This window comes from Mesoplodon densirostris, chromosome 14 (genome assembly GCF_025265405.1).
Source record: "Mesoplodon densirostris isolate mMesDen1 chromosome 14, mMesDen1 primary haplotype, whole genome shotgun sequence".
NCBI classification, from domain to species: Eukaryota; Metazoa; Chordata; class Mammalia; order Artiodactyla; family Ziphiidae; genus Mesoplodon; species Mesoplodon densirostris.
In genome coordinates, this window is record NC_082674.1 from 76,259,137 (window position 1) to 76,273,471 (window position 14,335).

The following is a 14,335-nucleotide window of genomic DNA, read 5'->3' on the forward strand; positions in this document are numbered from 1 at the left end:
CGGGCTGGGGCAGAGTCGCTAAGGAAGGAGAGCCCAAGCCTCTTCCTAGACTTTTCCTCCTAAGGAAGTTTTGAATCCCAGGCGTGCTACTCCAGGGGAGGCCGGCTATAGCCACCACCCCAACCGGGTGCCCAGAATACAGGCTGAGCCGCTTGAATGACAAGGACCGTTTATTGAGGAGCTACTAGGAGCTAAGAAATCTGCAGTCAATTCTGGTGCTCCCACAGCCCGGCACGTGACTGGGTGGCCCCTTTCCCAAGTGAGGAGACCAAGAATCTGCCAGGTCAAGTCAACGTCACAGCATGCCCTGCTCCCGCCTTCTCCATCCTTGGGGGCCTCAAGCCAGAGGGAGAGGAATAGCCCTCACTTCCAGCTCCTGCCCCGTCCTGGGGACGTGGCACTTCCTTCTCTCTCTGCACCCTTGTCACCATCCTCCTCTCCTACTTTTCTCTCCCAGCAGAGGAGGAGGCCTCCCTCTCTGGGAAGAATCCTCCCCAGTGGGCACCCGAGCTCTCCTCCCCTCTCTGCCCCAGCGCCCCAGCCGGTGCTTCCAGGAGCCAGGCTTGGGGCCAAGCGGTTCCTTCCTGCCTTCCGCCTGCCTGCTGGCCGAGCTCCAGGGCTGTGACCCAGCAACCAAGTGGCTCCTTTCCCTCTAAAGAAAGGGCCTGGAGATGTGGGCCCTTTGCCTGTCAATCTGAGAATCTGCCACCCTGCAGGAAGGCCTGGTGCCCCAAAGTCTGCTGGGGATGCTCGGGGTTTGGAGGTCCATTCTCCCTGCCCTCTGTGGCCTCAGCCCTGGAGTGGAGGGGATGAGGGAGGACCGCTCTGTGTGCTGGGGTCAGGAAATGTCCACCACAAGAGGCCAGTTCCTGAACAACCAGGGCCGGCCCTCCCGGGCACAGGTCGGGGTAGCAATCTGCTGAGCCTTCGCCTGGTTGGGAGAGAGCTGGGTGAGGGCCAGGGGACAGGGGAGTTTGGACAAATGAGCCCAAAGCAAAGTCACTGCAAAGAGAGGCAAAGGGCACATGGAGTAAACGTCAAGCCAGCCCGGTCATGCCCTCCTTCAGGCCTGGGGAGATCTAGAGGGGAAGTGAGGCCCTGATCCCACCTGCCTTCCAGCCCCACCTCATTTGCCGGATGAACCCAGCACAGCAGGCTCTGCCCCAGGAATCCCACCTCTTGCCTCCTCTCCGGACTGTTGTAAGTCAGCCATGGCCACTCTCTTGGGCTGTAGGATACCCTGGACTCAGCCACCTACAACATGGCACATAGTCTATGGGAACAGCTCAGGGAAAACAAGAAGGAAAATAACCTTTCTCGGGCTATGAAGTAGAGTTAATACCAGAACCTGGACAGGGCCTGAGCCACTTCTACCTTCCGAGACAATTCATATGTTTAGAAGGGAAGATGCGACAAAACAAGGCTGTAAAAAATTTGGCATAGTTTAAACATTTTACATCTAGCCAAGTCATGTTTAATTATATGCGATGAAGTATAGGACACTCTACGGAGGCTCCTCATAAGAAAGCTGTAGGATTCATAATGCACCACAGGCAACGGGATGCCAGGACGGACAGAAGTTTAGAGCTGTGAGAACATCTTCGCCTTCCAGTCCAGCTGATGCCTCGCTGGGGCTGTAGGTGTGGATGCGCTGTGAGGCAAGGTCAGCGCCTGGTGTGAGGCTGTGGGTCACATTTTCTCCTTTGTGTGTTGGGGCGAGTTAAATGAGATACAGTCTATTTGAAAACTTCCAGGACAGTTCTGGCTAACGGCAGACGCTTTACAAGTAGTTGTTCATCTACTTCTAATCCTGAAATCACTTCTCTTTGCTTCTCCTTTCCATAGTAAGACCAGCACCTTCTCTGTTAATATTTCCATCCTGATTTTTTTTTAATTTTTATTTAATTTTGGCTGCGTTGGGTCTTCATTGCTGCGTGCGGGCTTTCTCTAGTTGTGGCCAGCGGGGGCTACTCTTCATTGTGGTGCGTGGGCTTCTCACTGCGGTGGCTTCTTCTGTTGCAGAGCAGGGGCTCTAGGCGTGTGGGCTTCAGTAGTTGCAGCACTCGGGCTCAGTAGTTGTGGCTCGCAGGCTCTAGAGCGCAGGCTCAGTAATTGTGGCACACGGCTTAGCTGCTCCACGGCATGTGGGATCTCCCCAGACCAGGGATCGAACCTGTATTCCCTGCATTCGCAGGTGGATTCTTAACCACTGTGCCACCAGGGAAGTCCCTCCATTCTGATTTTAAAAAATCATTTCAAAATTGTTTTTGTTGATGTATAATATGCTTACAGAAAAAATGCACAAAACATTCAGGCCATGAAACCACCACCCAGAGCAAGAACTAGAACGTTGCCAGACTCCACCCAGTCTTTTCGCCCTCCCTTCTCCCCAGATGTCTTCTCCCATGATGTCTAACCCTATCACTCAGTTCTGCTTGTTTTTGAATGAATTTCTGTGCGTCTGGCTTCTTTCGCCCAACATTATGCCTGGGAAACTCATCCACGTTGTTGTGTGCTGCTGTAGTTTTCCATAGCAGTGTAGCAGTTACTCACTGCTGCACAGTATTCCATTATATAAATATTCTACACTTTATCCATTCTATTGTTTATGAACATTTGGGTTATTTCAATTTGGGGTCTTAATTAGTAACACTGCTATGGAAATTCTAGAACATATCTTTTAGGGCATCTAAGTATGCATTTCTATTGGGAATATCTCAGGAATGGAATTGTCGGTCATGTGGTGTGCGTTTTTAGAAAATGTCAAGCTATTTTTCAAAGTGGTTAAACCATTTATACTCCCACCAACAATGTATGCAAATACTGTTGCTTATAATTGATGTTTGCGTGTTTATTATAATACACTTGGTGTTTGCGTGATATATATGTTCCTACTCTTTTACTTCTAACTTACCTATATCACTATATTTATAATGGTTTGTGTGTGTGTGTGTGTGTGTGTGTGTGGTTATGACAGAGTTGGGCCTTTGTTTTTAATCCGTTTTGCAATTTGCTGTTTTGTTTTGTTTTGTTTTTTGTCTGGGTCACACAGCCTGTGGGATCTTAGTTCCCAGACCAGGGATTGAACCCTTGGCCATGGCGGTGAAAGTGCTGTGTCCTGACCACTGGACCACTAGAGAACTCCCAACAATTTGCTGCCTTTAATTGGTATTTTTAGGCTATTTACATTTAATGTAATTATTGATATATTTGGATTTTGGTCTACCATTTCATTTTTTGTTTTTTATTTGTTTGCTCTGTGTTTCATTTCTTTGTTTCATCTTTTGGGCCTTCTTTTGGATTTTAAAACCATTTTTAGTATTCCATCTTAATTCATCTATCTATTGAGTTTTTTACCATGTCTCTTTGTATTATTTGTTTAGAAGTTGCTCTAGGAGTTACAGTATACATACTTAACTTTCCAGTCAACTCAAGCGTACTTTGCCACTTCGGATGCAGTGAAGACCATACAGGTCCCTTTACCCTCTTCTTTTCAGTTGTAGTTGTCATTCATGTTATAAATGCATACGATGAAAACCCCATCAGACAATGTTATGTTTTTCGCTTTCAACCATCATACATATTTTAAAGAACTTAAGAGAAAAATTTAATCTGTTTACCCAGATATTTACCATTTCTGTTGCCGTTCCTTCATTCTTGATGTTCCAAGCTTTCCTTTGGTATCATTTCCCTTCTGCCTGAAGAACTTCATTTAGCATTTCTTTCAGAGCAAGTCTGTTGACAATAGATTCCCTTAGTTTTCCCTCATCTGAGAATGTCTTAATTCCACCTTCGTTCCTATAGGGTATTGTTGCAGAATATAGAATTATGGGTTGCCAGTTTTGTTTTTTCTTTCAGCACTTAAGAAATGTTTTGGCCTCTGGTTTTGATGAGAAATTCTCAGTAATTCAAACTGTTGTTCCCTCTGTTGAATGCATTGTTTTTCTTTGGTTGCTTTCAAGACTTTTTTTCTTCGTGTTTAGTTTTATAGTTTGATTCTGATATGGCTGTGCATGGCTTTCCCTGAGTTTATCTTTTTTGTTGTTCACTAAGCTCTTGAATCTGTAACTTTTAAGTCTTTCATCAAATTTTAAAAGTTTTCAGCCATTATTTCTTCAAAAAAACTTTTTTTTTTTTTCTGTACTACACTATTTCTCCCCTCCTACTGAGACTCTGGTGACAAGAATGTTAGACCTTTTGGCATTGTCCCATGGGTTCTTAAGGATTTGTTTATTTTTTCAATCTCTTTCCTTTCTATTCTTCAACTGGACAATTTGTATTGACCTATCTATATTGATTTATGTTGACCTATTGAACTATCTTTAAATTTACTGAGTTTTCTATCATCTGCATTGTTATTGAGTTCATCCAATTAATCTTTTTCATTTTGGTTATTGTATTTTTTATTTCTAAAACTTCAATTTGGTTCTTTTTATATCATGTTTCTCTGATGAGACTATTCATTTCGAGGGGATTTGCCCTTACTTCTTCTTTTTTTTTTTTTTTGGTACGCGGGCCCCTCACTGTTGTGGCCTCTCCCGTTGCGGAGCACAGGCTCCGGACGCGCAGGCTCAGCGGCCATGGCTCACGGGCCCAGCTGCTCCATGGCATGTGGGATCTTCCCAGACCAGGGCACGAACCCGTGTCCCCTGCATCGGCAGGCGGACTCTCAACCACTGCGCCACCAGGGAAGCCCCTGCCCTTACTTCTTAGAGCATGATTATAACAGCTGCTTTATAATGTCTCAATTCCAACAACCATGTCATCTCAGGCTTGTTGTCTCTTACTGTCTTTTCATCTTTCCCCTTTGAGAGATTTTCCTGGGTCTTCAAATATCAAGTAGTTGTGGATTTTACCTTGGACCTTTTGAATATTATGTTATAGGATTATGGGTCTTCTTTAAATCCTATAGAAAATGTTAATTTTTTTGTTTGCTTTAGCAGGTGACCAACCTGGTTAGAGGCAGGCTGCAAGTAAGTTCCTGTCTACCTTCTCTGGTCTGAAACCACCTGAACAATGTCAGTTCAGTTTTTAAGGCTTTGCAGTGCTACTGAGATCTGTTTGGTGTGTGTGCTAGTCTTGGACCTAGGATCAGTCTGGGACCGTGCTGCTCAGTTCTAAAATCCTTTGGCATGCTGTTTAGGGGCAGCTAAGACATTCACACACTACTTTATGGGATCACTTTCTTTAGCTCCCTCCTCCCCATGATCCCCCCCCCACTTTCCAGTTCCCAGGTGATCCTGACCCCTCCACCCTCACCTTGGTCCCCTGGCTAAAAAGCCAGGGTTTTACTTTCCCTGTTCTACTGTGACAAAAAGCAACAAGATATATTTACACAGAGAAAGAGAGAGAAAGAAGGATTTCCCCCCATGCTCTTAGGACCACAGTTCCTTTGGTCAGAGAGAAGGGTGCCCCTCCTTAGAGTTTAGTCACCTGTCTGGCTGCCACTGCCATTGTCACCCCTACTGTCACTAGATTGCCTGGGGGCAGGAAAGAACGGCAAAAACTCCACAAATAAACGGGGGTTTTCTACACTCTCTCTGACTTATACAGGCTCTCTTTCCCATTCCTAAGCCCAGAAATGGAGGGCTTTTTCGGAGACGTTTTTGGTCTGCATCTTGTACACAGTTCTAGGTTTCATGTTGTCTGAGCCCAGGCCTAAAGAATCTGGAGGGAAAAAATGGGAAACTCACCACCACTTTGGTAGTATTTTCAATTCTGGTTTCCTTCCCAAATAGTCCCACTTCTACTTATTTTTCAGAGTCCTCAGAAAGCTGTTCCATGCATCCTATCCAGGGCTTTAGTTGCATTCAGTGGGGAGGAAAGGGTAGAATATCTATCTCTATTTGACCAGAACCAAAACTCTACCAGCCTGTTTTGATTCTCTGTATAGCACTTATCACTACCTCGTATCTTTGTTTATTGATTCGTTTGCATATTGCATATTGTTTTTCTCCCGCCCCTGCCCTCCCTCGGATGTTGGCTTCAGGGGAGCAGTAACTTTGTTTGTATTGAATATTGCCTGGCACACAGTAAGCACTCAATAAATGTTTTCGAATGATTGAATCTACCCTCTCCATTAGAAAGACTTTGGAGACAACTGCTTCTCTCTTTTTTGGTCTCTTCTTCCTCAAACTCTATCCCCACCAATAAATCGCCTTATACATTTTTCATAAAAGCTTTATTGGTGGCCTGACAGATAAGGGGCAGGCCAGGAGAAAGCCAGAGATGCTTGGAGAAGGGACAGCGTATCCATTCCTCCCACTGCACGTGTTAGAAGAACCCATCCCACCTGGCTCTAACAACCAAGGGAATTTATTACCTCAGGTAAGTGAGAAGTTGGGGGAATGTTGGCTTCAGGTGAGGCTTGATCCAGGGACTCAAACAATGCTACCAAGGACCTAAGATCCCCTGTTTGGTCAGCCCTGCCTGCCTGTCGCTGTCACTACCATTGGCTTTGTTCTTAACCTCACTCAGTGCTACCCCCATGTACACACAGCTCTAGGCTTTCACTTCCCAGTAGTAAAATCGCTGCAATACACAGTGGTTCCAGATCTCACATCTCCTGCTACACTGGGCAGGAAAGGAGAGGGCTCTGGAGTAAATCTTCTGAGGTTTTCTCTCTATTGGCCCATTCTTAATCCAATCACTGTGACCAGGGGAGTGGCATATCCTGATCTTCTTGAGCCAATCATAGCCCTTCCTGGAGCTGTGATGAAAGGGATGAAAGGGTGTGGTGTAGTGGTGGTGGGGGGGCTCCTCCAGAAGGAGAAGGGGGGTGGAGCTACCAGAAGTCTATGGATATTGGACAGCAAATGCACCAGATGTCCATGCACTTGCTTCCCCCTGTAGAAGGAGGAGCCCAGCCCTCCCCCTTCACACTGCAGGGACACTCATGTCTCACTGGCTCTGGCCTGCTCATTCAGACACAGCTGGATTGCAGCTACTATCTCTACAAATCAACCTGACTCCCAAATGGGGGAGTTAGAAGGCACAAACCCACAGGACCAGGCTTGGGATGCGGCTGTGGTTAATGCTGGTTGTGGCCATCAGGAAGAACTGAGTCTGGTTCCCAGCGTCCTTGGGGTCTGGGCAGGCACAGAATGCTTCAGGGTCAAAGGACAGCTGGCAGGAAAAAGGACAGACTCATGGGATAATGATTGGGTCCTCCAGAGAGACCTCCCTGGAGAATGGCTCAGAAAGCCTGGAGCCTTTTTTGTTATCTCCCCAAGTGGCCTCTTCGAAAGGGCAAAGTTCGGCAAAGTTAATCTTTGTTGGCAAAGTCAAATACAAACGAGCAGGTTAAGGTCCAGTCTGTCTCCAGAGTATGAGAAATGGACTACCCAATGGCCATATTACCAAAGTCCCGAGTGCAAGCTGTTTTCCATCCTTGATTTCTGATTTCCATTTTATACTCTGCCCGCACGCCTGCACGCCCTCATTGTGTCTGTCACTGAGACATAAATTCTGAGGCCTCCGTTTTCCTACCCATCATGCACAGCCCTTCACTCACCATTCATTTATCACTCCTCCCATCCCTCGCCGTCCAAATCTATGTGATTACTCGATTACTGCCTTCAAGTATCAGAATTTCTGCTAGCAAGTCTGGCTCTTGAGGGACCCACATGTTATTAAATCCACATATTCCTGAGTTTCAGACAGCGAACGGTGGGAGTGCAGAGAGTGAGGGATTCATCCAAAAACTGAGTGGAAGCCAGCTGGTCCCCAACATGGGATGGCGGTGTCTGGGGAGAGAGAGCACGGTAAGAAGGACCACCTGTGCTGATCGCTTACTCGGTGCCCGCTTCAGGACTCTTAACCCCGCAGACACGGGATGGCTGGAATTTAAATATCACGGCAGCAACGGAAAGACACAGCGAGAGGCCCTTCCAGCAGTCTGTGCCCTTCTTCACGGTCCTCATGTGTGATTACGTCCACATCGTGCATTGTAAGTCAGGACAGGGATCTCATCAGGGCTGCTCCCACCGGGTCCTCCAAGCCGATGCTGTGCCTGGAGCATAGTAGGTGCTCAGCAAATACACAATGAATGAATGAATGAATGAATGAACGAACGAATGGGCGATTATAAACCTCAGATGTACGGTGCCTTGCATCAGTAGGGCTCTGTCTCAGATTCTCTGTTTTGAGGAAGTAGAACACAAAGCAGCTAGGTTACAGCCAGCTCTGGTCACCTCCACGCCCAGAGAAAACCTCCCAGCTTGGAATGCTTCACACCAAAGGAAGTGAGCAAGACCACAGCAAAGGATGTCCTGTAACACTGTAAACTGACAAAGCCCTGGGCTGGCAGATGTCACTTCCAGTGCCCTCCCTGGTCCCTGGAGGTTTCCCAGATGCTGCTGGGTTGGCAAGTCAAACCTGCTCCGTTTGTATGTGGTATCATGCATTTCAACCACTCCCTTGTGAGTTCTTCTGGCCTCAATCTTAGACCATAAAACCACTGGCGACTGAGGTGGTACCTGCTCTGTAGTGCACGCCCCGTCCCTTGCCATCCAGACGGGGCCCCCAGACCAGGGAATTGCAACATTTTCCGCCTCCAGCAGATCTGATGGATATGATGCTCAATCCATTGCATGAGGCTGGAGGTGGAGGGAACGGGCCAATTCCCCCGTCCTCCACAAGGGTTCTTTTTTCTTTTTTTTAAAGATTTTTTTTGTTTTTTGATGTGGACCATTTTAAAAGTCTCTATTGAATTTGTTTCAATATTGCTTCTGTTTTATGCTTTGGTTTTCTGGCTGCCAGGCATGTGGGATCTTGGCTCCCCGAGCAGGGATCGAACCCGCACCCCCTGCACTGGAAGGCAAAGTCTTAACCACTGGACCACCAGGGAAGGTCCCCCTGCCCCGACCCGTGATTCTGATGCGGGGACCCCCCCTCACAGGGAGGCACCCCATACTTGCTGCCCTCTTCCTGCTCCCCCGCTTCAGTTCACGGTTAAGTCGGTGTGTTGCCAAGTCACGCTCCTTGACACACGGACCCCCAAGGGCTCATTTCCAGGATGTTTTTGGCTCCTTGCCAGCCTCTTCCTGTTTTGGAAGCTAAAAGGTGGCATTAAAAAGCCAGAGAGGTTTCATTGTTTTGAAAAAAAAAGCCTCCACTGACTGAGGAGGTAACTTCAGCCTCTCGATGGCAGAGACACGCTCACCCTTGCGGAACAGCCTCCTCCGTGTGGGCCAACTGCCACCGCGCTTTCCTTTTGGGCCTGAGCGTGACTAAAACTGTTTTCTCTCCTGTCTCTGTGTTTTGCTTATGTGTCAGAAACCCTGAAGTTGGCCGCATTCGTCAAACACGACACATTTCAAATGAACACCAAAGACAGCCTGTGAAAACACCCCCTAAGGAAAGCTCCCTCGCTCCACGCCGTGCATTCACTGAAAGGAATTCACCAGCAGTATTTTCTTTCACTCAGAATGCCCCACCTCTGGCTTGATGCTAAGAATAAGCTAAATGATTAGAAAAAGTAAAAGGTGGCAGCTAGGAATTAAAGAGTCTACAGAAAAATGACCTTCGCAATGGGGAGTGACATGGTTTCATGTTCTCTCAAACAAGACAGCAGGGACCTAAGATGAAACACCTCTGACAGAGGGGGAAATCTCTGTACACACGCTCGCCACCTCCATTTACACAGGCGGGAACCCCTCTCCTGCAGCAGGAGCTGTGGAGGCCCATGGTCCCAGAGGGAGAGAGGCACCGCCCTGGGAAGGGGACAGGCAGCTCATCATGATGGCTTCCCACACGTCACTGAAGGCATGGGGTGGGGTCTGGGGCGGGGGGGCGGTGGAGACGTAGCCAAGTCTCTTCTCCAAGGCCATGTTCTCTCATGACATTTGTGGCTGGGAGCCCTTCCATACCATGTTAAGTTCGGAGATGAAGGCCCACGTTGAGTTTCGGTTAAGGGTTTAGCGGAAGCTGACTAAAGATGTAGCCCAGGAGTTTCATAATACAGTGGATCTCTAAAAGTAAATGCCTGCTTTAAGGCAGCACGCTGTCAAAAAAAGTTCCTCAGTTGGTGCTCTGATAGTTTAGGTTAAACTCTAATTTGATCGTCTTTTTCTTCCAATAGCCTTCTTATGTTTTATTTTCACATGCAATTTTTTTTTTTTTTTTTTTTTTTTTTACGGTATGCGGGCCTCTCACTGTTGTGGCCTCTTCTGTTGCGGAGCACAGGCTCCGGACGCACAGGCTCAGCGGCCATGGCTCACGGGCCCAGCCGCTCTGCGGCGTGTGGGATCTTCCCGGACCGGGTCACCAACCCGTGTCCCCTGCACCAGCAGGCAGACTCTCAACCACTGCGCCACCAGGGAAGCCCTCACATGCAATTCTTAAATGTTTGCACTGATGAGGGGAATGTCTTAGGTTGTAGATTATACATGGTCTCTCTACGAGGTACATTAGCTGTGCCACTTACTAGCTCTGACTTTAGGAAAGTTATTGAATCTGCCTGGCCTGTTTTTTCAGCAGTAGTAATACAGGAAAAAAACAGTGCTGGCCTCCTATAGTAGCTGTGAGCGCTAACCTAGTAAATGAGAACACATGCAGCAGGCACTCAACAAATGCCAGCTGTACTGTTATTGTTAACAGTGAAGCCTTGGGACAATTTACTGGCAGTCACTGGTTTATTTGAAATGCAACAAAATCTTTGTTCTTTGACACAGGGGTGGGTTAACTTAGTCCCCAAAGCCTGGAGGTGTTTTGTTGTTTTGTTTTATTTTCTTTTTAAGAGCACCAATTATATGGACTTGAAAAGGTAAAACTAGGTTCTGTTTTTATATCTAATTAGAATAAACCACATTCAAATATTAGACTGAATTCAGTGATTAATAACACAACTTTCTCAAATAGATTATTACTCTGATTTCCCCTACATTTCACAACACAAAGTTTATTAGCAAAATCGTATATTTAATATATTCTGGGTCCTAGACTCTTATCAGATATATCATTTGCAAATATCTTCTCCTATTCTGTGGATTATATTTTCACTTTCTTGAATAGTCATAAATTTAGCTTTTGATAAAATCTTGCTTTCATACAAATCTATAGATACAGTTAACTTAAATTTGTTACTTGGTATTACATACAGAATGGACGGACAACAAGGTCCTACTGCATAGCACAGGGAACTATATCCAATATCCTATGACAAGCCATAATGGAAAAGAATATAAAAAAGAGTGTATAACTGAGTCACTTTGCTATACAGAAGAAATTAACACAACATTGTAAATCAACTATACTTCAATAAGAAAAAAAGAAACAGACTCACAGATATAGAGAACAAATTAGTGGTTACCAGTGGGGAGAGGCAAGATAGGGGCAGGGGATTAAGAGGCACAACTATTAAGTATAAAATAAATAAGCTACAAGGATATATTGTATAGCACAGGGAATATAGCCAGTATTAATAACTTTAAATGGAGTATAATCTTTAAAAATTGTTAATCACTACGTTGTACACCTGAAACTTTCATAATATGGTAAATCAACTCTACTCAATAAAAAAGAAAAACAAAACAAAAATTTGTTAGTTGGTTTTTGAAAATAAATTCTTTAAATTTAGATATAATAGTATTTCTTATAAAAATTTACTTCATTGTATTAACACATATTCAAATTACCAGATAAATATTTCTTATAGAATGTGGCCTGGACAAAAAAGAATAAAGCCTAAGTTATGATGGGACAGTTACTTCTGGTTCTGTCATGCGATGCAGGTTGTCATGGAGGGTCTATCAGATTCAGCGGGAAGTGGAAGGTCAAGGGGCACCGCTGTCAGGCGGCGATCTTTCTTATTTCACCCAAGAAGTCATAGGTCTGCTCTGAAATGTCAAAAGGCTCATGGAGCCCCGCTGGCGACAGCAGAGCCTGGAGGGCGCCCTCGTTTTCTCGGTTTTGCTTGAGGAAGTCGGCGATGACCTTCCATCGGGCAGCCTCGGTCTCCTCCTCTGCCCACCTGAACGGGGGCAGGAGCGCGGAGTGGAGGAGGGGGAGCGCGCAGTCGTGGTAAACCAGGAGGAACACGGCCTTCAGGAGCTCCTTGTCTCTCTGGGAAAACAGCGGCACCACTAGTGACTGTGAGTGGACCCAGCTCATTACTCCTCACGTGTTACACTGTATGAGCTCTGTTCACTAGAAGCCGCCTAGGGGGTGGGAGGGAGGCGCCATCAGTGTCTGGCAGGGAGTCGGCTCTGAATCGGCTGCTCAGTCAGGACGTGGAGAGAGACAAGTGGTTCTCTCTGAGGGTCTGCAAGGGGCTCCTTGAGGCCAGGGTGCCCCCTGGGTGCCACGGAGTGTCTCGGACATTCCATCAAGCAGACTGGGGTGCCAGAATCTAATTCCGGGGACAAGGGTGCGGTTCCAGGTAAATGGAACTAAGACACAGTGTGACATCAGCTGTATTGCTGAATGAGGTCAAGGTGATACGGGGGTATCAAGGGCTCTGCGTGAAATCCAGAGAAAGGAGCCCCGAGCAGTAAGAACGTGATGTCAACCCCGCCTCCCCATAACAAGAGCTGGGCAATATCCACACGGGTAAGCAGCCCGGCTCTGACAGCTGGGGTGGGAATCACAGCCGGGGTGGCGGTCTACACTGCAATGTGGCCCCCGCAGGCTACCGTGTGTGGAGAGGCAGCTTCTACAGGCCCGAGGCCCAGCACCTGTCCACTGCCAAGCTAGAAGGGCATTAAACCTGCCAGTTTTAGTCAAACAAAAACTCAAACAAGGATACAATATATACACTTTTTGTTCAATTTTTAGTGTCTTTGTTTGTTCTCCCACGATTCCTTGAGGATAATGAAAAGTTCAGATTAGTAGTCCTAAAACCATGGACCATGGGCCCAATGCAGCCCACTGCCATCTCTTTTTAGAAATAGTTTTACAGAAAACAGCCCTGCCCAGGTGTTTACATATTGCCTGAAGCTGCCTTGCTTTACAGTGGCAGAGCTGGGTGTTTGAGACAGACCACATGTGGCCTGCAAAGCCAAAAATATTTACTCTCTGGCCCTTTACCAGAAAAGTTTGTCAATCCCAGACTAGAGCAGTCAAGCCACTGCTCACTGATCACTGCAAGTTCTGTTTGGTAATGACCACATGCTCTGGCCATGTAAGCACAGCCATGCATGCTTTCAACGTGTGCTACAGCTTGTGCCAATTTTCTTCCTCCTTCTCCTTACCTGATACGGACTTTGAGAGCTAGGGGAATTTTTTTTTTTTTTTTTTAATGAGAGAAATTTGATAGCCAACTGGGACACTTTGGCTTAGAAAGTTCCCCTCAGTTCAATAAACTCAGTGATCTGAAATGACTCTCAATCAAGTGTTTCTCTTTACACTTGGAATCCATCACCCATACCCTTCTTGGAAGGTGTCTCTGCAACCGTAATAACACCGTTTAACTGTCAAGAGGGATTAGGACCACGGTTACTTCAGCTAAAAAAGAGGCACGATTAGGGTGTGCAGCAGACACTGAGCACCAAACGTGTGAAGCTCGGGGTGCACAATCACGTTACCTTCTCTGATCTTTTTAATGTACTCTCTTTCTCAGCCCAGGAACTCTAAAAAGCAAATAGAAATATTATGTTAATCCGAGTATTCACAAGTCTTTGCCACACCTCTGCAACTTCACTCTGTAATTACACTTACGGACAGGATTACAAAGGCTGTACAGATCCTGCACGTGTAAGGAGTGAATCTCTAATTAGGCATCATGTGCTAATGACCCAGAACCAGACTGACTAGGCGGGATGTATCAGTGAACGATTCCTCAGAAGCCCGTGATTCTTACAAGTCAAAACTAATTTAAGAACAGAATCAGTGCAACGCTAACACATGCATGCAAACTGCACCAACGCAGCACCTAAACAATAAAATACCATTAAGCTTTCAAGGTAAGACAGTCATGGAAATAGAACAGTCTGCCAAATACCATACTCCTGGACAATTCTGTTGGCCGAGATGAGGAAGATGGTCAGGGAGAGGTAGAATGAAGTACAGCTTTGCAAGTAAGTATTTCCAATCTGTGTACAAAGTTTCACGAAAGCTTCTTTAAAGAAATAAAACAACCAGAGTTCAATTAACCCCATGGAAGTATGAATCAGAGACCTTCCAGGGCCCAGCATGGCGCCTTAGCCATAGTGGGCTCTCGTGAAATATCTGTTGAATGAATCAATGTATGTACGTTTTGTATAACGAGTAAATATTAATATACTAATGCTTTATAGGGGAAGAAAGAGAAATTCTGCATTATCTAACTACAGTGCCAGATGAGCTTGTCTGAAATTACAGATAAGCATATGCCAAGAACATTTTCTTACATCTTTTT

At 46.2% G+C, this 14,335-nt stretch overlaps 1 protein-coding gene across 9 annotated transcripts in view; it reads right to left on the reverse strand.

Annotated features, from left to right (window-relative positions):
• Positions 1–10,883: 10,883 nt before the first annotated feature.
• Positions 10,884–14,335, reverse strand: part of NPHP1 (nephrocystin 1) — a 58,948-nt gene continuing 55,496 nt past the window's right edge. For 7 of the 9 annotated variants that reach the window (XM_060117686.1, XM_060117685.1, XM_060117682.1 and 4 more), the window contains 2 exons: positions 13,524–13,568; positions 10,884–12,063 (listed from right to left, as the gene is read on the reverse strand). In XM_060117686.1, coding sequence (XP_059973669.1) covers positions 11,791–12,063; positions 13,524–13,568 — 318 coding nt within the window. In that variant the 3' untranslated portion in view covers positions 10,884–11,790. The other 2 variants (XM_060117688.1, XM_060117687.1) reach the window with 1 other exon arrangement.